Genomic DNA, 22895 nt, shown 5'->3' with positions numbered 1-22895 from the left:
TCCAAACATATGACTCTGTATCACTCATCAGGTTTTTCATTTGGTTTCTTAAGAATTTTATGTAGGCAAGTTAATATTATTAATGGGTCTTCTCTGTTGTTACTATACTGTAGATACTCTATAGATCCTGGTAGCTGTCAGAACTTGAGGAACAGCGTTGCCTCTTATCAGATTGTCATTCATTGAGAGTGTGGTTTCTGCAGTGGTGGGAGCGAGGCATGACATCTTATGCTGGCTGTAACTGGTAAGTTTATTTAGGAATTGTTGTGATTTTGCCAGACAGTAAATTATTTTCAAAGTGCTCAATCACTGTTCATCTCCAGTGACTGAAATGTAATTTTTCTCAAAAAGTATGCTATCACGCTCGATCCACTTGCCCTAAAATTGGTTCATAGCTTGTAAAATTCACCCTTGAGGCTGTCTGTATCACTGATTTCGTGTGCTTTCATTATTAATGTATGAATCAATGCGTTCTTCCATTTTGGGTGATGACAAGACACGGCAGTTGGATATCTGCCCCTGCCACATCCATAATAGGTAGCCACAGTCATTTTCAATTTCCAACCAAAAACTTATTTTGTCACATTGTCAATGTAGATAGTGGTGGAAATTATGAATTTAATTTTCTCTGTGCTATGGAGACTCTGTGGTAAGGGGATCAAACCTGTCTGCTATGACATCAACAAAATTATGTACTTCCTGGGATCCACTAAAGATGTCACGGACAAGCTTCACACACAGGAGGAGTATACAGGCTTAGCTGTGGTTGTGGTCTGATATATATCAATGAGATGCCTCAGCAACACATGTTGCAGAACTCAAGCAATACATGTATACACCTTGGATATTTGGGAATCCAGCCAGATGTTTGCATCGCTCTTGCACGATATTTCAACAGCGTGCCTCGCTGTCTTCTTCAGGTGCTACCTGAGTCTCAGGTAGCACCTGAAGAAGACAGCGAGACATGCAGTTGAAATATTGTGCGAGAATGACGCAAACATCTGGCTGGATTACCGAATGTCCAAGATGTCAACAGATCGCTGGGAAAGCATGAAGAATTACAATACATCTATAGTTCCATCAGCATACTGCATCAGCAGTGGAAGAACATGAAAAGTGTCTTACAAGTTCATATAATTTAAACAAGCCCATTTTTTAGCTATTTATCAACAAGCGAAAAATCAGGAAGACTATCAAGATAGTTAAGCAGCCACCCAATATGAACCATGAAAAGTGCTACAGACTCTTGCCATCTCAGTTGGCAATGATTGCAACCCATCAGACTGGCTGTTCTTGCAGAGCAGCCCCTGTGTATGCAATAAACACCATGCTGGAGACAACAGGAAGTAATGACAAATCTTAGGCACCACCAGCCCCTCTGTAATCAGCACTGTGCCATGTTGGTAGCTTCTACTAGATTTGCCAATGACAACCAATAAAAATTAACATCAGATTTTCCCAGCAGTAAGAAACTGACATCTATCGCTCACCATAACTTCGGTCACCAAATCAAAACATACTATGCCAAGACACCCAGACGTACTTTTCTCCAAATAATATTTATAAAGCAGTAACCATTGCCACAAGACATCACCTTCTCAGAGGCTGTCTGCAAAAGCAACCAAAATAGTAGCATCTTATCACATGTGGTGTCATCACACACCCAGAAGAATTTTATTGAAATGGATTCTGGCACCAGAAGCCTACAATCAGAGATGCTTTTAAGATCAAAATGTGCTGAGGTGAGCTTTTTGATTATTATATCCATGTGTTAACTCAATTTTAACTTGTTATCCAACTGGTCCCCAAGGAATTTTGTGCATTGTGTTTTATTTGGTGTATGACCATTGAAGTCTACTTCTGTTACTAACAGGTCAATGTGGCTTGTTTGAAGTTGCATAATATTGTTGTTTTTAAGGCACTTAAACTATTAGCTTTAAACCACTTGAATGCTTGTTTGGCTTTTATCTGAGCTGCATGCACTAATATTTAGTTTGGGCTTTTAATTAGCAAATTTTATAGTTTCTGGGTGGCCCTTTAAAGCCATATAAAATGAAACAAAACGTTTAATCTTATCAGTCACTCTTTATTTAATTCCACAATGGATTTCAGTGGTTTAAAACGTGATTGTCATGTGGATTTACATATGTAATATGGCATGTGTGTGTTATGTGAAAACTTTGGAGATTAGAAGATCACTTAGGTTGGTAAAGAACAAGGACGAGCCTGTACCAATCTTGTGGGACCCCAGTGATTTTAACTGCCCATTCTAAAGTTAGTTTTGTATCTGTCAACAAAACCCTTTTCTTTCTATTATGAAGGTAAGGTGCCAGCCTTGCAAGAGGGACACCATTAGTGCCATAATGATTAAGGTTCTTCTTCTTCTATGTGAACAGGCCAAGTGGACCGCATGCTTCTACAAGTTTCCTCCTCCACTGTATTCTGTCCATTGCTGCTATCCACCATCTGTTCACATCTATTGATGCTTGGTTTAAATCTTCATGGAGGCCATCCCTCCAATGCTTCTTGGGTCTCCCTGGGGTCTCTTTCCTGTAGGTGTGAAATCCAGGAGCTTCCGAGGCCATCTGTGATCTTCCATCTGGGCCACATGCATTCGTTTGGCTTTGACAGTTCCTGATATGTTGGGCTTCTGGTATAGTTCCTCAAGCTCTTGGTTATATCTGATCCTGCATTCCCCTGTGTCTGCATCCAGAACTGGACCAAAGATCTTCTGAAGCACTTTTCTCTCAAAAATGAGGAGCTTATGGAAGTCCTGTTCCTGGATACTCCATGTCTCACTGCCATATAGAACAACAGACTGGATCAGGGTTTTGTACAGTCGAATTTTGTAATCCACTCAAAGTTTTAGCAAGGTCAGAAAACATACCAACACTATGATTTTCCTTGTATATCTCTGCTAGCATTTAATTTGTAATGTCTTGTGGTGCTTTCTCTGTGGAGAATCAATTATGAATCAAAACTGAGAAACAGCAAGTTCTGCTCAGCTAAATCAGTCAGTATTCTATCATTGGTGACATTCTCACTTTTGGGTAGACTGGAAGGAGTGATATTTGCTTATACCAAGTTTTGTAGTGGGCATAAGTCAGCTAGGAAATGTGGCAAGAGTCACTTTTAAGGGTAATCCTATCAGGTCAGCACAAGATTTTAATATTCTAGTGGAAACATCATCATAGCTAACAGAGTTAATATTACTTGGTGAGCTTATGAATTCTGTAATCTCCTTAGATGATAAGCAATTATTGTTTGTTTTCAACCAGAATCAAAACAACTTCTGAATGAAAACAATGGCTTCTGTGCCTTGTAACCATTCAGGAGATAGTGCTTCATTTGCAGAACGTTGTTCTGAGTTATCAGCATTTAAACATAAGCAAACAACCCTGCCTCATGTTTTATAGTATTTAAAACCCTCAGCTGCAAACAATGGTGAGGGACAAAGTTGGTTGTTTTGAAAAGTTGTGCAGTAAAGTTTCTAAAAGTCTCATAAATGAGGCATTTCAAGTAAATGCAATGTGGTTATTTTTGTTAAGATAAGTCATTGTTTTCGAATATATTTGCTATAAAGACAAGAGCATCCACACAATAGTTTGTAGGAGGTGGAGGTGCTAAACATTGGGTTATGGATCATTTTTAATAATTTGGAAGATGAATGGTGACTTCTAAGTTGCGATTAAAACGTTCCGGTTCTGACCCTGTTAAAAATCTCCACAATACCCAGTTTTATATCATTTTCTTTTTGACTATACTATATTTCTTCCTTTCCTTGAGAGCTGGGGAGGGGTGGGGGGATGCCACCCCCCCCTTGCCCCCTGGGAATGGACACCCTTCTGTAAAGACATATTTTTAAAATAATAAACTCTACCCAAAATTTTGTTCTTAAAATCACTAAACATGTGTTAGCATTGACTTACCATTGTTTACTTGCTGGACAAATCAACAAAACATTATTGTGAAACCTCTCAAAATTCAAATTTAAACATTGCAAATCATTTCTGTTTTTTAATACTAACACTTGCATCAACAATTTTTGTAAAAATAGAGTACAATAACCTCAAAAATTAACCTATGATTCCGTAAGATATAAAATAAATTTTATCTAGCACCTTGCTACAGCATGTAAACAATGTTAAGAATGGCCCTTAACATTTCTACCATCACACTGTCATGCAAATTCACATAAACTACACTCCTGGAAATGGAAAAAAGAACACATTGACACCGGTGTGTCAGACCCACCATACTTGCTCCGGACACTGCGAGAGGGCTGTACAAGCAATGATCACACGCACGGCACAGCGGACACACCAGGAACCGCGGTGTTGGCCGTCGAATGACGCTAGCTGCGCAGCCGTCAGTGTCAGCCAGTTTGCCGTGGCATACGGAGCTCCGTCGCAGCCTTTAACACTGGTAGCATGCCGCGACAGCGTGGACGTGAACCGTATGTGCAGTTGACGGACTTTGAGCGAGGGCGTATAGTGGGCATGCGGGAGGCCGGGTGGACGTACCGCCGAATTGCTCAACACGTGGGGCGTGAGGTCTCCACAGTACATCGATGTTGTCGCCAGTGGTCGGCGGAAGGTGCACGTGCCCGTCGACCTGGGACCGGACTGCAGCGACGCACGGATGCACGCCAAGACCGTAGGATCCTACGCAGTGCCGTAGGGGACCGCACCGCCACTTCCCAGCAAATTAGGGACACTGTTGCTCCTGGGGTATCGGCGAGGACTATTCGCAACCGTCTCCATGAAGCTGGGCTACGGTCCCGCACACCGTTAGGCCGTCTTCCGCTCACGCCCCAACATCGTGCAGCCCGCCTCCAGTGGTGTCGCGACAGGCGTGAATGGAGGGACGAATGGAGACGTGTCGTCTTCAGCGATGAGAGTCGCTCCTGCCTTGGTGCCAATGATGGTCGTATGCGTGTTTGGCGCCGTGCAGGTGAGCGCCACAATCAGGACTGCATACGAACGAGGCACACAGGGCCAACACCCGGCATCATGGTGTGGGGAGCGATCTCCTACACTGGCCGTACACTACTGGTGATCGTCGAGGGGACACTGAATAGTGCACGGTACATCCAAACCGTCATCGAACCCATCGTTCTACCATTCCTAGACCGGCAAGGGAACTTGCTGTTCCAACAGGACAATGCACGTCCGCATGTATCCTGTGCCACCCAACGTGCTCTAGAAGGTGTAAGTCAACTACCCTGGCCAGCAAGATCTGCGGATCTGTCCCCCATTGAGCATGTTTGGGACTGGATGAAGCGTCGTCTCACACGGTCTGCACGTCCAGCACGAACGCTGGTCCAACTGAGGCGCCAGGTGGAAATGGCATGGCAAGCCGTTCCACAGGACTACATCCAGCATCTCTACGATCGTCTCCATGGGAGAATAGCAGCCTGCACTGCTGCGAAAGGTGGATATACACTGTACTAGTGCCGACATTGTGCATGCTCTGTTGCCTGTGTCTATGTGCCTGTGGTTCTGTCAGTGTGATCATGTGATGCATCTGACCCCAGGAATGTGTCAATAAAGTTTCCCCTTCCTGGGACAATGAATTCACGGTGTTCTTATTTCAATTTCCAGGAGTGTATGATAAAGTACAGTACTCAAAATGGTTTTTGTACATATATAAATATTCAATTATATGAATATAATAGAGGGAAACGTTCCATGTGGGAAAAATATATATCTAAAAACAAAGATGATGTGACTTACCAAACAAAAGCGCTGGCATGTTGATAGACACACAAACAAACAAAAACATACACACAAAAATCAAGCTTTCGCAACCAACGGTTGCTTCATCAGGAAAGGGGGAAGGAGAGGGAAAGATGAAAGGATGTGGGTTTTAAGGGAGAGAGTAAGGAGTCATTCCAATCCTGGGAGTGGAAAGACCTACCTTAGGGGGAAAAAAGGACAGGTATACACTCACACACACACACACACACACACACACACACACACACACACATATCCATCTGCACATACACAGACACAAGCAGACATTTACAAATGTCTGCTTGTGTCTGTGTATGTGCGGATGGATATATGTGTGTGTGTGTGTGTGTGTGTGTGTGTGTGTGTGTGTGTGTGTGTGTGTGTGTGTGTGTGTGCAAGTGTATACCTGTCCTTTTTCCCACTAAGGTAGGTCTTTCCGCTCCCAGGATTGGAATGACTCCTTACTCTCTCCCTTAAAACCCACATCCTTTCGTATTTCCCTCTCCTTCCATATATCCTGATGAAGCAACCGTTGGTTGTGAAACCTTGATTTTTGTGTGTATATTTGTGTTTGTTTGTGTGTCTATCAACATGCCAGCACTTTTGTTTGGTATATAAATATTCAAATTTACTTGATTACCAACAATGTTTGAAGCATATTTGCATCCAGCAACATATTCAGGATCTGCAGGTGAGTTTTATGTATCCATATCACACTCAGATTCACACCAATTGTTCCTGAAAAGGATTTTTCTGGAATGGACACCATACACATTACTACTAACATTACTACTACTTGCAGCCATGTTTTGGGTATTTACCACTGCCTGCATGCACACGTCTAGGCAAAGCTGCCATTAGCTGGAATCTGAAATTAAAGATAAAGTTGCCATTTCTCGGTTTAATGTGGAACCATCAACTAATGTGAATTGAGCACATCCCTTACCACATTTTACCAGCAGTAACACTGCTTTTTCATTGACTGTCCCTTACCATTGTTTTGCAGCTGAAATCTTACTTTAGTAACATTAATTGTTAATGCAGATTCTAAGAGCTGTTTTGCATGGTTAATGTAGACTTAAACTTGGTCCACATCCCTGAATGTCCTCATTTCTCCACATAGCTGGGAAACAGGAATGAATGAATACTATACTGTCTAGTTGCTGTGGCACTAATGGGTTGTGTTGTGTGAATAATGTGAGAACAACAAGGAAGAAGGAAAGGGAAGAGCAAAGGCTGTGAGACAACAGAAAGAGATAAATGGCATGAGACTATAGGACCGACAGGAACAAGTGGCAACATTAAGAAAAATATTAAAAGTTTGTTCGTGCTGTAGATTGTTCTTGCTAGGGTAAATATTTTTAGTTACTGGTACCATCGAAGAGTACTTCAGTGATCTTAACAGAATAGCTCATTAGGCATTAAAGAAATGTATTTGACATCAATAGTACAGACAAGCAGTATCTGTTTACAGATAGAGGCAGAAATAGAGAACATTCAGCGAATAAGAAGAATAGAGGAAGTATGTTATAAGCACAATCTTGGCTTGTATAAACACACAGATGATCCACCAAAATTAATACATCCACCTGCTCCACAGTATGGCGTATTCTACATTGACAGGTAATTATGAAATCAATGCAGAACCAATAACTTTTGTGGTATGTTCACTTTCTTTATTTTATGTCTCTAGAGCAAGGACTGTTGCAATGATCACCTAATACGGACTGGAAGAATGTTCAAACAGCTTAAGTAGCAGTCCTTTTCTTGTTTTAAAAATTGATATTTGAAAACTACAGAAATAGTTAAAATTAAATTTGTTGCTCTGAGTAATATGTAATAAATTATACTGTGTTGCTGACAATTCTGAAGACATTGAGATGTTTAATATATATTTAAGCATACAGACTGAAGTGGCAAGTGAAAATTTATACCAAGGCTGGAATCAAATCCAAATCTCCTGCTTACTAGGCAGGGCAGGTGTGTTAGCCACTAGACCACCTTGGCACAGTGGTTCACACAACTGAACAGATTACCCTGGTGCTCTTGCCCTCTTAATTGATTAATTCTCACTGCCATCCCAGTCTACTTTGGATCGAGGGAGGCATGCCAGGGTAATCCGTGCAGTTGTGTGAAAACACCGGCCTAGCAAGCAGGAGACTCAGGTTTGATCCCTGGCCTTGGTACAAATTTTTACTCACTGCTTCAGTCTATATAAATAATATCATATATGTATGAGACCAGTGAAGTTTCTGAGGTTGTCATGTCATTTGCGTATATTTAAGCCTTTACTTGGATAATGGGAAATCCTCATCTGCCCTTGGAAATGTTTTGCAGTTTAAAATCTGGTTTCAGAATCTCCGCATTACCATTATATAATCAGCCTGTAAACTTCTGGTTTCTCTTGATTTCTTGTACATTTACAACCTTCTTTCCATAATTCTTAAACTAATACTATACATAGGAAGTAGCTACACAGGTGGTATCAGGGGCTGTGTGGAGGGGATGGGGTGTTTTTTTTTTTTTTAAGAGAGTCTCGGGAAACTAAAACCTAGCAACAATCAGCATTGTAGTTGTAAATTGTCATAGCTGTGTTGGAAAAGAACCAGAGCTCGAAGTGCTAATACACAACACTGAACATCAAATTGTTATAGGTATGGAAAGCTGGCTAAAGCAGGAAATGAATTCAGCCACATTTTTTACAAATAACCTAACCATTTTCAGAAAGGAAGGGTTAAATACAGTAGGTGGTGGAGTGTTTATTGCTGCCAGTAGTAGAAATTGAAGTAGATAGTTCCTGTGAGATAGTATGGGTAGAAAACTGGAATAAATTAATAATTTTTTTTTTCATCAATCCAACCCCTCTCCCACCCCACACCCTCCCCCTCCAACCCAGATGATACAGTTGCTGAACAGTTCAACAACAACTTGAATCTCATTTCAGATAGGTACTCCACTCATACAATTATAGTTGGTGGTGACTTCAGTCTACTCTAGATACATTCGTGAAAATAAATGTTTAAAGTCAGTGGTAGGCATAAAATGTCCAAAATTGTTCTGAATGCATTCTCAGAAGATTATTTGGAATATTTAGTTCCATGACTCCACATGAAGTGTAAATGGTTGTGAAGACATACTTGACCTCTTAGAAACAAATGATCCTGAGGAAATTGGAAGCATCATGATGTACACAGGGATTAGTGAGCACAATATTGCTGTAGCGAGATTGAATACTATAACATCAAAACCCACCAAAAATAAATGCAATATATATTTATTTAGAAAAGCAAGCACATAAAAATGCACTTGATGCCTTCCTAAGAGACAGTATCCACTTTTTCTGATCTGACTATGTAAGCATATACCAGATGTGGTTTAAATTCAAAGAAATAATATTGACAGAAATTGAGAGACATACACCAAATATGGTGATGGTAGAGACCCCTCATCATACACAAAACAGGTCAGAACACTGTTGGAGAAGCAACAAAAAAATCCTGTCAAATTTAAAAGAATGCAAAAGCCCCCATCACTGGTGAAGTTTTACAGAAGCTTGAAAGGAGTGCAAACTTCAATGTGAGATGATTTTAACAGTTTCCACAATGAAACTCTGTCTCCAAATCTGGCAGAGAATCCAAAGAGATTCTGGTCATATGTAAAGTACACCAACAGAGAGTCACACTCAGTACCTTCACTGCACAATAACAATAGTGATGGTACGGATGACAGTGCCACTAAACCAAGTTAATAAATACAGTTTACCAAAATTCCTTCACCAGAAACAATGAAGTAAATATTCCAGAATTCGAATCAAAAACAACTGCCAACATGAGTAACTTAGAAGTAGATATTCTCAGTGTAGTAAAACAGCTTAAACAACTTAATAAAGCCAAGGCCTCCCACGTAGTTTGTATACTAGTCAGGATCCTTCCAGAATATGGTCATGCAATAGCTCCATATTTTGGTCATCCATCGAAAGATGTGCACCTGAAGACTGGAAAGCTACACAAGTCACACCAATACCCAGAAAGGAAATAGGCATAATCCACTGGATTTCAGACCCATATCACTAATGCCAATTTTCAGTATGGGGTTTTGGAACATATATTGTGTCTGAACATTATGGGTTATCTTGAAGAAAAGGATTAGTTGTCAAACAGCCAACACCGATTCAGAAAATATCATCCTTGTGAAACACAACTGCCTCTTTACCCTCATGAAGTAATGAGTGCTATTGACAAGGGATGTCAAATTGATTCAATATTTTTAGATTTCCAGCAGATGTTTGACACTGTTGCTCAGAAACAACTTCTAATCAAATTGTTCAGGAATAAAGGAGATGACTCCCCAAAAGGCACTGCCTTGTCGGTAGATACAAAAACATAAACAAAAGTATAGAATACACTTCCTTTTTCTAGTTGTAGGAACACACACACACACACACACACACACACACACACACACACACACACACACACACACTGTTGAATTACCTCCTTAGGTGTAGGCTAGGGAGGTTATGGGAGTGAAGGATATGTTGGAAGGATAGCTCCCATCTGTGTAGCTCAGAAAAGATGGTGATGGTGGGGAGGATACAGATGTCATGGGTTGTGAAGTAGCCTTCGAGATCTTGCATTGTGGACAGCTTGTTAGTTGTCATACCAATGTAAAACACTATGCAGCTGTTGCAGCAGAGCTGTTATATAACATGGCTGTTCACAGGTGGCCCAGCCTGTTATGGGGTAGGATAATCCAGCGCTGGGACAGGAACAGGTGATACTGGGTGGATGGATTGGCCAGGTCTTGCATCTGTGTCTTCCACGGGGGTGGGAGTGACATACGAATGGATTAGGATATTGTGGAGGTTGGATCAGCAGTGGAACACCACTTTGAGAGGGATTGGAAGTATCTTGGGTAGGATAGCCCTCATTTCAGGGCATGACAGTAGATAACCAAAGCTCTGGCAAAGGACCTGCTTCAGTCATTCCAGTCTGTAGGGGTATTGGATGACAAGGGGAGCACTTCTTTATGGTTGGTTCTTGGGAAGGATCAGGTGTGTGTGAGGATATGGCATAGGAAACCTGTCTGTGAATTAAGGCTGGAGGGTGTTGCCTGTCTCCCAAGGCCTTTGTGAGGCAGTCAGCACAATGGGTGATGGAGTTCTCATCACAGCAAATGTGTCTATCACAGGTGGTCCAGTTCTATAGAAAGCATTTTTTGGTGTGGAAAGGGTGGCAGCTGTCAAAGTGCAGGTACTTTTGGTGATTGGTTGGCTACATGTGGAATGAGGGAGATTGACATCCAGGAAGGTGGCACAATGGGTGGAGGGGGATCAGGTGAAGTGGATGGGAGAGAATGTGTTGAAATTGTGGAGGAATGAAAATAAGATATTCTGGTCTTGAGTCCAGATTATAAAGATGTTATCAATAAACGTGAAAGAAACTGGGGGTTTGGCGTTTTGGGAAGCAAGGAAGGTCTCCTCTAAGTAGCCCATGAAGAGGTTGGCATAGGAGGGTTCACAGCTAAATGTGCTTCCAAAAAGACAAATTTTCCTTCCTGTAAATGATCTCAGCTGTGGATATTTCTCTCCAGTCAAATAAGTTTTATAAAATTTGACCAGGTTTACTTCTTCAAATTTAGATTTTAAAGATAAATCTTCCTGAAGTTCAATAAGTTCCATTCAAAGTTTTATGGGGCCTTCTCTACATCACATGTTATGGGTTAGCAAATATAGCAAACATGCTGTCTGCATTCCTGAAATCAGAAAACCTTGTGCTAAATTGCACTAACAATGATTTCAGCTCATCAGCATAAGTAACATAATCAACATTTTCGTGAGTTGGCACTGTAGGAATGTGGTAAAAGTTTCCAGCTCTCATCTGCATTTCCCACAAACTCATCTTTGCCTAAAACGCTTTCAGATGGCTGTATAATTTGTGAATTAACTGCCCTTGTTTCTTGAGTTTGTAATTTAAGTCATTTTAATGAGCTGTGATGTCAATCAGAAATGCTAAATCACAAATCCATTGGTGTCATTTATTTCAGCCAATGGTTTCCCTTTGATAGCGGTAAAATGTCCTATTTCTTGTCAAAGATTATAAAAAGTTTTAGTATTTTGCCCCTACTCAGCCATCTCACTTTGCAATGGTAAGCTAAATCTTCATTTTTGGGGCACAGGTTGTCCAAATTCTGTTTGAATTGGCAGTGATTTAGTGCATGGGACTTAATGAAATTGATGCTCATGGTAACCACATCCATGGCATGTGTCATTTTAATTGAGTTAGCACAGAAATTTTCTTGGTGAATAATGCAGTGAAGGACTGTTAAACTTTCTTTGTAATATTTAGTTTAGAAGATTTTCATTTAATGTGCCAATAAAACCTTTTTGTGAAGTGACCATCGCAGGTACTCCATCAGAAGAAGCTCCAGTGAGTTGACTACACTGCAGGTTGATGGTTTTGATGATTTTTTTTCAACTTCATGAAAAACATCTTCACCAGTAGTGTTTGCTTATAATGGCTGTAGTGCTAATAATTCTTCTGTTATTTTGAAGTCCTCATGTATCTGAAAAATCAGTGCTCTCATCCAAAGCAATGTCAAATGCTTTGAATGTGGCAGCGCGACTACACAGACTTTTTTAATGTCACCAGTCATTATCTCAGTTTGTTGAACCACTGTTTGTTGTGACAAACTTTTTTTCTCAAACACATTTTTTATCAGGATGTAGGACATCTGCAATTTACAAGAGGCACTCCTTCATGAATTCGCTTTCAGAAGAAGGCTTTAATGACTTGGTAATGTTTCTGCTCACTATAAAATTAGCTTTAACCAAAATCTCCTACTATGTCCTCAGTTTGGCAAATATTTGCTGTTGCTTGTTCAAATTGGAAATTAATAACTTAATTTTGCCTTTCCGCTGTTGCCCTGTAAGCAGTTGTTGAGCAGTATGTTTTGTAGAAAAGTGTCTTTTCATTTTATATCCTTTCACAACAGATAATGATTCACTACACAACAAGCAAATGAGTTTATTGTTGTGCATCTCTTTCTTCTGGAATTGTCAACATTCAGCATCTACTTTCCTCTTCTTAACACCAGATATTTTGTGAATAAATGTTTTGCCCAGAGACACTTGCACAAAATTAAGAAACAACTAGCACAGAACTTCACATGTGAACTGACAACAGAGAACTAGTCTGTTCAGTGACACCCGCTCGCGTTGTTAAAATCGCCACATTTTGTGGGCAGTTGGTAATTTTAGTGGCATTGCTGCCCACTACAAGTGTTTGCATTCTATCATAGGCACAGACATAGGCCATAAATAATGTGCACATTTGAGTGGTGTGCTGCAGTAGTGGTGGGAGGCAGCTCTGTACCATGCTACACATGCAAAGTGCTAATGAGGTATCGGCCACTTCCACAGTGACAGCTAATGCAGCAACTGCCATTTTCTGAGGCCAGCTCTTGCCTGTGTGGAATCCATTGCCTTGTAAACACCAGCCATCCACCACAACCTGAGACATGTCATCACGCTGTGTTCTGTCTGGCCAAGTCTTTAAGCAAGACTTTCACTGGTCTGTATCATGAGTTGCAAACCTGTGCCGAGCCTAGCCGAGCTTTGGCAAGAATATCCAAAAATGTGTCCCGGGCAGAGTACAGTGTGATCGCCCTGTCCTTTCCCATGGATATTGTCCATGTTGTTGTTGTTGTGGTCTTCAGTCCTGAGACTGGTTTGATGCAGCTCTCCATGCTACTCTATCCTGTGCAAGCTTCTTCATCTCCCAGTACTTACTGCAACCTACATCCTTCTGAATCTGCTTAGTGTATTCATCTCTTGGTCTCCCTCTACGATTTTTACCCTCCACGCTGCCCTCCAATGCTAAATTTGTGATTCCTTGATGCCTCAAAACATGTCCTACCAACCGATCCCTTCTTCTAGTCAAGTTGTGCCACAAACTTCTCTTCTCCCCAATCCTATTCAATACCTCCTCATTAGTTACGTGAACTACCCACCTTATCTTCACCATTCTTCTGTAGCACCACATTTCGAAAGCTTCTAAAAATGACTCTGAGCACTATGGGACTTAACTACTGTGGTCATCAGTCCCCTAGAACTTAGAACTACTTAAACCTAACTAACCTAAGGACATCACACACATCCATGCCCGAGGCAGGATTCGAACCTGCGACCGTAGCAGTCGCGCGGTTCCGGACTGCGCGCCTAGAACCGCTAGACCATCGAAAGCTTCTATTCTCTTCTTGTCCAAACTAGTTATCGTCCATGTTTCACTTCCATACATGGCTACACTCCATACAAATACTTTCAGAAATGACTTCCTGACACTTAAATCTATACTTGATGTTAACAAATTTCTCTTCTTCAGAAACGATTTCCTTGCCATTGCCAGTCTACATTTTATATCCTCTCTACTTTGACCATCATCAGTTATTTTACTCCCTAAATAGCAAAACTCCTTTACTAGTTTAAGTGTCTTATTTCCTAATCTAATTCCCTCAGCATCACCCGATTTAATTTGACTACATTCCATTATCCTCGTTTTGCTTTTGTTGATGTTCATATTATATCCTCCTTTCAAGACACTGTCCATTCTGTTCAATAGCTCTTCCAAGTTCTTTGCTGTCTCTGACAGAATTACAATGTCATCGGCAAACCTCAAAGTTTTTACTTCTTCTCCATGAATGTTAATACCTACTCCGAATTTTTCTTTTGTTTCCTTTACTGCTTGCTCAATATACAGATTGAATAACATCGGGGAGAGGCTACAACCCTGTCTCACTCCTTTCCATGATCAGGATTGAAATCAGTCGTGGTTCTTATCCAGCCCACAGGCCATTGGTTGCCCACCTGGCTGCCCACCCATTACCTCAGATATCTTACCCTGCATCCGTTAGAGAGAGAGAGAGAGAGAGAGAGAGAGAGAGAGAGAGAGAGAGGTGTGTGTGTGTGTGTGTGTGTGTGTGTGTGTGTGTGTGTGTGTGTGTGTTTTAGAAAAAAGAAGTGCATTCTGAAAGGTAGCCAAGCTCCGTACCTTTTGTTGGTGTGCCTGTCCTATCGACAGAGCAGGACTTCTGCTGCCTTTTGATGAGTCATCTTCTTTGTTCCTAAATAATTCATAATTTTCAACCAGAACTTCCCATACATTATTTGAATCAAATTTCATGGCTATAGAGTATCATCTCAGTTGTATGACTGGATTCATTATTTCCCATCAGAAGGACACATTTCATAGTAATTAATGAGGAGTCATAGAGTAAAGCAGAAGTAATAGCTGGCATTTTCCAAGGAAGTGTTATAGGCTCTTTGCTGTTTCTTATTTACATTAATGATTTAGAAGACAATATGAGTAGCCCTCTTACATTATTTGTGGAGGATACTGTCATCTACCATCTTATAAAGTCATCAGGGATCAAAACAAATTTAGAAATGATTTGGACAAGATTTGTGCATGGTGCAAGAAGTGACTCTAAATAATGAGTCATCCACATGAGTATTAAAAGAAATCACACAAATCTAAAAGTTGTAAAATCAACTACATACTAGGGATTACGATTATGAATAACTTCAATTGGAATGATCACATAGATAATGTTGTGGGTAAAGCAAACCAGAGACTGTGTGATTTATTGGCAAAACACTTAGAAGATGCAACAAGACTGCTGAAGAGACTGCTTACACTCTATTTGTCCACCCTCTTCTGGAATACTGCTGTGCAGTGTGGGATCCACATCAGTTAGATCAACAGAGAACAACGAAAAAGTTCAAAGAAAGGCAGCTCTTTTGTACTATCAAGAAATAAGGAAAAGGAGTGCTGCAGATATGATATGTTGGGGTGACAACCATTAAAACAGAGGCATTTTTCATTGTGGCAGTACCTACACATGAAATTTCAATAGCCAACTTTCTCATCAGTGTGTGGAAATATTTTGTTAGAGCTCACCTATATATGCATTAATGATCAGCACAATGAAATAAGAGAAATCAGAGCTTGTACATAAAAATTTGTGTGTTAGTGTTTTTTCCTGCACTTTCTGACAGTGGAACAGCAGAGAAACAGGTTGAAGGTGGTTTGATGAACACTCTGCCAGGCACTTAATTGTGAATTGCAAAGTAATCATGAAGATGTAGATGTATATGTGAGTGTTAGCTATTAAATAGGACCAGGTAGCTTCCCCTTTCAGTCCTTTCTCCCAGTCTGTCTTCTCCCAATATTCTTCTTTCTTTTCATACTGTCAAATTCCAGTCATTCATTACAATTAAATTTGTGTGTCTTGTAACATGGTAAAAACACTGGAGCACCAAAGAAACTGGTACAGGCATGTATATTCAAATTCAGAGATATGTAAACAGGGAGAATATGGCACTGCAGTCGGCAGCTCCTACATTGGACAACAAGCATCTGGCGCAGTTGTTAAATTGGTTACTGCTGCTACAATGGCAGGTTATCAAGATTTAAGTGAGTTTGATTGTGGTGTTATAGTCAGTGCATGAGCGATGGGACGCAGCATATCTGAGGTAGTGATGATGTGGGGATTTTCCCATATGACCATTTCATGAGTGTACCGTAAATATCAGAAATCCAGTAAAACATCAAATCTCCAACATTGTTGTGGTCAAAAAAAGATCCTGCAAGAATCGGACCAATGACAACTGGAGAGAATTGTTCAACATGACAGAAGTGGAACCCTTCCACAAATGCAGCATATTTCAATGCGGGGCCATCAACAAGTGTCAGCGTGCAAACCATTCAACAAAACATCATCAATATGGGCTTTCGGAGCCGAAGGCCTACTCGTGTATCCTTGATGACTGCATGACACAAGGCTTTACACCTTGCCTGGGCCTGTTAACACTGACATTGGATTGTTGATGACTGGAAACAAGTACCTGGTTGGACAAGTCTCATTTCAAATTGTATCGAGTGGGTGGATGTGTGCGGGTTTGAAGACAACCTCATGAATCCTTGGACCCTGCATGTCAGCAGACGTCTTTTAATGCTGGTGGAGGCTCTGCAATGATGTGGGGAGGGTGCAATTGGAGTGATATGGGGTCCTAGATACATCTAGATACAGTTCTGGTAGGTGACACACACATAAGCATCCTGCATCCATTCATATCCATTGTGCATTCTGATGGACTTGAGCAGTTCCAGCAGGACAATGCAACACCCAACACATTCAGAATTGCTACTTCTGAGTTTAAACACTTCCGCTGGCCAGAAAACTCCCCAGACAAGAACATTATTGTGCATATCTGGGGTGCCTTGCAACATGCTGTTCAGAAGAGATCTCCACCCCCTCATACTCTGATGGATTTATGGACAGCTCTGCAGGATTCATGATGTCAATTCCCTCCAGCACTACTTCAGACATTATACGAGTCCCTACCACGTCATGTTGCGGCACTTCTGAATGGTTGCAGGGGCCCTACATGATATTAGGCAGCTGGACCAGTTTATTTAGCTCTTCAGTACAATTTTTTTATGCTATCTCTGATTTTTTCAGACTTTTCATCTGCTAGTACTAGTACTAGTACCAGTACTAACACACGGACTAATGGTTTTGTCTGTGTCTTGGCTATGATGATGTTCACTATGCTGTTCATAATAGCTTATCTGCATTCTTAATTTGTTTTTAATTATTAGACCTATTCATGCATTACTACTATTTGCTTCTGCATCAATAATCCTTTACTCACCTGACAAGAAGTCTTGTTCTCCTTGTCACCACACTTCACTATTTCCCACTATTTATAATAATGACCAGTGTCACCATGTTGAGAAAGGACAGGGTGCATAGAGTTAATTATAATGTGCAGTGGTTCTGGAGGAAATAGCAGTCTATTCTTTCCACAGTTCCTTGTCCACTTCATGAAGATGTCATCAAAGAACAACAAGGGTAATGTGTTGAAAGAAAAGAAACATTTCCTCTAGATGGCCCATAAGCATATGTAGGATAGCTCTTTCTAAGCAGCCCGTAGAGAGATTGATTTGTCCCTGTAGATGTTAGGGAAATTTAGTTTTAGATCTGGTCTTTAAAAGAGAAACTACTGTGAATCAGAATGTGGTTTACTATGTAAATTAATAAGGAGGCAGCGCTCTCATGTCTAATGCACAGGGACATTGCATCAACAGTGACAAGTAAAGAGCCTATTGGTAATGGTAGTAGTAATTGTTTGCCTAGTAAAAAAAGGTTGTGCATGAAGTAATTAGCGTATAGGATGTGAAACCATGAAAAACTGGTTGAGCTTGCTGGTCAACAAAGGCAGAGAATCTTCATGGGACATTGTAAGCAGCCACAATGCAGTAACCAGAAATAATCCAGTGGTGTTGGCTTTATGAGCACATAAATGGTCAGTGTTAGGGAAAGATGGGTTCAGATGACAGGTTTAGAGAAACAGCTCCATGATGGAGCTCTGGGATTATAGTGACAAGGCTTTTTAGTGGAGGTGTCTAAAACTGTTGGAGACTCACAGTCATGCTGTCATTGTGGTTCATACCAGGGCACTGAAACCATGTTACTAGAGAAAATGTTTGGTTCAGGATTGATTTTTTAATTCATGTGTATTTGCTTGCTTTAGTTTTATGGTGAATAGTTGGGTAGGTGGTGAAGAAATGTTTCTAGCAAAGGGTAAGCAATTCCTTGACGAACCCAACGCTGTTAACCCAGGGTCAGGGCTGGCATTGAAACGTTTTGAGGCGACTCAGACTTTTATAGAGTCTAGCTTTTCAGAGGACAAGATGAAGGCAACATTGGTGGTGTGGGGGTTTATTTGTGATTAGTCTGCTTTATTAAAACTTGGAGGGAGTTTCAGGGGATGTGGAAGGTGACACATATCAAGGCAAGGTCTGGAATGTGTGAGGGAGGGATTAGTGAGTAGAGTCGATGGAAGCAGTGGGTGCCCTGATGGCCAAAAGAATATTGTCAAATGATCTTTCACAAAATCTAAAGAAATTCTGGTTGTATCTTAGTGGCACCAAAGTTAGTATTGTCACTCATGGCCAAGACAGGAACTTAATAGAGATTAACAAAGCAAAAGTAGAAATGCTTTGTTTTCAAATGTTCCTTTGCAGAGGAAAATACACAAGTCCATCATCATCATCTTGAACAGTTTTCAGCCCCAGACTGGGTCTACTTGGAACATGAGTGTTGCCACATAGTCCTGTTTCCCCACCCTCTTCCTGCGTTCACTCTATTCCATTCCTTGCCTCTTTTTTCAACACAATCCTCCATTTTTTTGGCCATCCATCCGTCATTCTTTTCCTTGGTTGTTTCCTTTTCATTGCCATTCCATGTATCTTCTTGGGAATCATCTTGTTTTCCATTCTCTTCAAGTGCCCAGCCAATCTTACTCTTCATGTTTCTATTGTGCTCTGGAAGTGTTCCTCTTCCACTGTTTCTCTTCCCTTTCATTCCTCATCCTGTCTCTACTTGTTACTTCTATCTAATTCTGAAGAACTTCATTTCACATGCCTGTAATCTGCTCATGTATCTTTTCTTAATTCCCCTTGTTTCAGATGCACTGGTCAGTAGTCAGACTTCAGTACATTATTTTTTTCTTCCTTTGGGACATCTTTGCTCCAAACCCAGCTCATAACACTTCACAAGAATGCTTGCACCTGTCTGCTGTGTTGACTGGTCTCTTTCTCATTTCTTCCATTTTCTTCTATCCCACTTTCTAAGTACATGACACTCTTCACTTTCTTCATTTGTCCACCTCCAACCCTTATTCAGCTAGTTGGTCTATCTTTCTTTCTCATTGTAACCAGGATGTCACATTTGTTTACATTCAGTTTCATTCCAGTCTGTCTCACAGTTTCTTTCCAAGCATCCAGCTGTTCCTAAATCTCTGTTTCATCAAGTCATCTGCAGACACTATTGCTTTCATCTTGTCTTCTCAATTTTTTGCAGCCACCTTAGTTATTATCTCATCCAAGAAAACAGTGAAGAGGAGAGGTGACATGCACTGCCCCATTTCACACTACTTGTTTGCTGGACCCACTATGTCCTTTCATTTCCCACTTTCACACAACTCAGACTTCCACAGTATATCGCCTCCACTCTGATTGTTGTCTATTTTTCCACTCCCTTCTTTTCTAGTACTTCCCAGACCTTTCTCCTACAGATGCCTCTTTACACTGACAGAAAAAAATCACAACATGAAAAAGTAATTAATGAAGAGTAATGAAATTTTGGGAATACATTTGTCTAGGTAACATCTGTAAGTGACTACCATTGTCAGGTAACTGGTTACTGTAAGTGTGAGATAATCCATCATAAATGTGAAATGCTGATACATTAATAACAGGTGTAACCACTAGAGTGTTGAATGCAAGCATTCAAACATGTATGCTTTGTAGGATGGAGTTCCATGCCTGTTGCACTTGGTCAGTCAGTACAGGGGCGGTTAATGTTGGTTGTGGATGGTGCTGGAGTTGTCGTCCAATGGTGTCTCATATGTGCTGGATAGGAGTCAGATCTGGTGATCAAGCAGACCAAGGCAATATGTCGATACTCAGTAGAGCATGTCGGGTTACAATTGCGGTATGTGGGTGAGTGTTATCCTGTTGGAAAACACCCCCTGGAATGCTGTTTATGAATGCCACCATAACAGGTCAAATAGCAAGAATGATGAAAAAATTGGCAGTTAGGATGCATGGGATATCCATGGGTGTGATCCTGGCCTCCTCCTAACCAACAATGGCACCAGAGCAGAAACAGCTTTCATCAGAAAACACAACTGATCTCCACCCTGCCCTCCAGTGAGCTCTTGCTTGACGCCACTGAAGTTGCAAATGGCAGTGGTTTGAGGTCAGTAGAATGCATGCCACAGGGTGTTTGGCTCAGAGCTGTCACTGAAGTAATAGATTTGTAACAATTCATTGTATCACTGTGGTAGCAACTGCTGCTCAGTTGATGCTGCAGATGCGGTAAAATGCACCAGACCTATACACCTCTCGGTAGTGCCACAGGGCTGTCCAGAGCCCGGTCTTCTCACATCTCTACATTCTCATGGACACTGCTGCCAGCAGTCATGTACAGTGGCTACATTCCGGTGAGGTCTTTCTGCAGCATCACAGAAGGAACATCCATTGGCTTGTAGCCCTATTACACAACCTCATTCAAACTCAGTGTTGATAATGGTGTCTATGTCACCTTTAAGGTGATCTCAACTCACCACATCCAAACTCAAAAGTAACTAATGCTCAGAACTGTTACAGCATATGTTTAAAACAAACTTGATTTTCATTCTCACAGTGGTACTAAGGCCCCACTCTTATGTGTCAAGTGAAATTTTGATAAGCATCATCTTTCAGATATAGAAACATGAGTGCCAACTTTCGTTTTTGTGGTACAGTTCCTTCTCGGTGCAGCGTTTTTTTTTATTTTTTATTTTTTTTCCGTCAGTGTATATCGAGTAAGGGCATAACAAGATCTTCCCCAAATTCATAGTGGTCCTCCAGAAGCTGCCCCACTGCAAATATAAGGACAATAACTAATCTCCTCTCTCCATTTGTTCTGGATTTTGTTCGGATTCTACTGTCCATGATGTTTTCATATACCTTGGCACAGGAGTGTCCCAGTTTAATCCTCTTACCACTGAAAAGATGTGTGAAATAGAAATTAGTCGCAGTGGTGTCGAGAAACAGCTGAAATCATTAAAACTGAATAAAGCACCAGGGCCTGATGGAATACCAATCAGATTCTGTATTGAATTTGCAGCTGAGTTAACCCCTCTGTTTACTCTAATCTACCATAGATCCCCTGAACAAAAAACCATGCCCCAAAGTTGGAAGAAGGCACAGGTCACTCCCATTTACAAAAGGGTAGTAGAAGTGATCCATAAAACTACTGTTATTCTTTGACATTGTTCAATTGGGAGATATGTGGTCTGTTGATTTAAAACTTATGAATAAAAATCCCGTGTTACAATTGCAAATTTTCTTTGTTGCTTACGGGTTTTGGTTCACTGACAGCCATCTGCAGATCAATCTGACAGTCATTACCCATTGTTAGATCTAAGTTGCCCTAAAATGAAAAATCATAGTTGTTTATGTAAATTGACAATATTCATCACTAAGCAAATATTATTACAGTGCCTGTATTGCCACATGTGTACAGTCAATCTGCAGCAATGATAGTTGCATTGCCCATGAGTGTTCTAATATTTATAACAGGAACAAGGAAGTGCCTGTGTGACTGCTGTCTAACTGCAATTTCATTTTATGGTGAGTTAACTCTAAAAACATGATGATTTGTAATGACTGTCATACACTGAACAACATTTTAAATTGATGTGAAGATGGCTTACCAATGAGCTGGAGTTAATAATCAATAAAAAAAATTGGCAATACTGAAGTATATCTTTGACATTGATTTCTTTTAGAATCTTGGAACAAATTCTGATCTCAAACATAATGAGGCATCTCAAACAACGGCCTCCTCCATGCCAACTGACATGGTTTTCAAAAGCCTAGATCACATGAAAGGTAACTTGCACATTTTTCGTATGACATCCTGAAAGCCATAAATCAAGGCAGTCACATGGATGCAGTATTCCTCAATTTCTGAAAAGTATTTGAATCAGTAATACATCTATGTGTATTATCAAAAGCATGATAAAATGGGTTACCAGGCAAAATTTGTGACTGGATTGAGGATTTCTTGGTGGGGTGGGTGCAGCATGTTATCTCGGATGGGGAGTCATCAACAGATGGGGTGTACCCCAGGGAAGTGTGTTTGGCCCCTTACTGTTCATGATGTATATTAATGATCTCACATGCAATATTAATATATACATCAGACTTTTTGTAGATGATGCAGTTATGTAGAATGAAGCACAGTCTGAACGAAGCTGCATAAATATTCAATCAGAACTTAAAAAAGATTTCAAAGAAGTGCAGAGATTAGCAACTCGCTTTAAATGTCCAAAAATGTAAAATTGTGTACTTCACAGAATGAAAAAACATAGTATCCTACAATAATTAGTGAGTCGCAAATGGAATTGGCAAACTCATTCGAGGGCGTAACACATAGTCGGGACTTGAAATGGAACAATCACATAGGCTCAGTTATGGGTGAAGCATGTAGCAGACTCATGTTTTTTAGCCCAAGGTGGAGTGTCACAGAGATGTTGAAAGA

At 40.7% G+C, this 22895-nt stretch overlaps 1 protein-coding gene across 3 annotated transcripts in view; it reads left to right on the top strand.

Moving 5' to 3' along the window:
• The window catches only part of LOC124544947 (carbohydrate sulfotransferase 8-like), a 118473-nt gene that overhangs the window by 67311 nt on the left and 28267 nt on the right, over positions 1-22895 (top strand). For all 3 annotated transcript variants that reach the window (XR_006967578.1, XR_006967579.1, XM_047123694.1), the window contains exon 3: positions 7213-7361. Coding sequence is in view for 1 of the 3 variants with exons in the window: in XM_047123694.1 (XP_046979650.1) it covers positions 7213-7361 (149 nt within the window). In the remaining 2 variants the exon portion in view is untranslated. The remainder of the gene's footprint in view (positions 1-7212; positions 7362-22895) is intronic.

The sequence above is a fragment of the Schistocerca americana genome, chromosome 8 (genome assembly GCF_021461395.2).
Source record: "Schistocerca americana isolate TAMUIC-IGC-003095 chromosome 8, iqSchAmer2.1, whole genome shotgun sequence".
In the NCBI taxonomy this organism is placed as follows: Eukaryota; Metazoa; Arthropoda; class Insecta; order Orthoptera; family Acrididae; genus Schistocerca; species Schistocerca americana.
The sequence above is the reverse complement of the archived record's forward strand: the minus strand, read 5'-3'. Positions and strand labels throughout refer to the sequence as shown.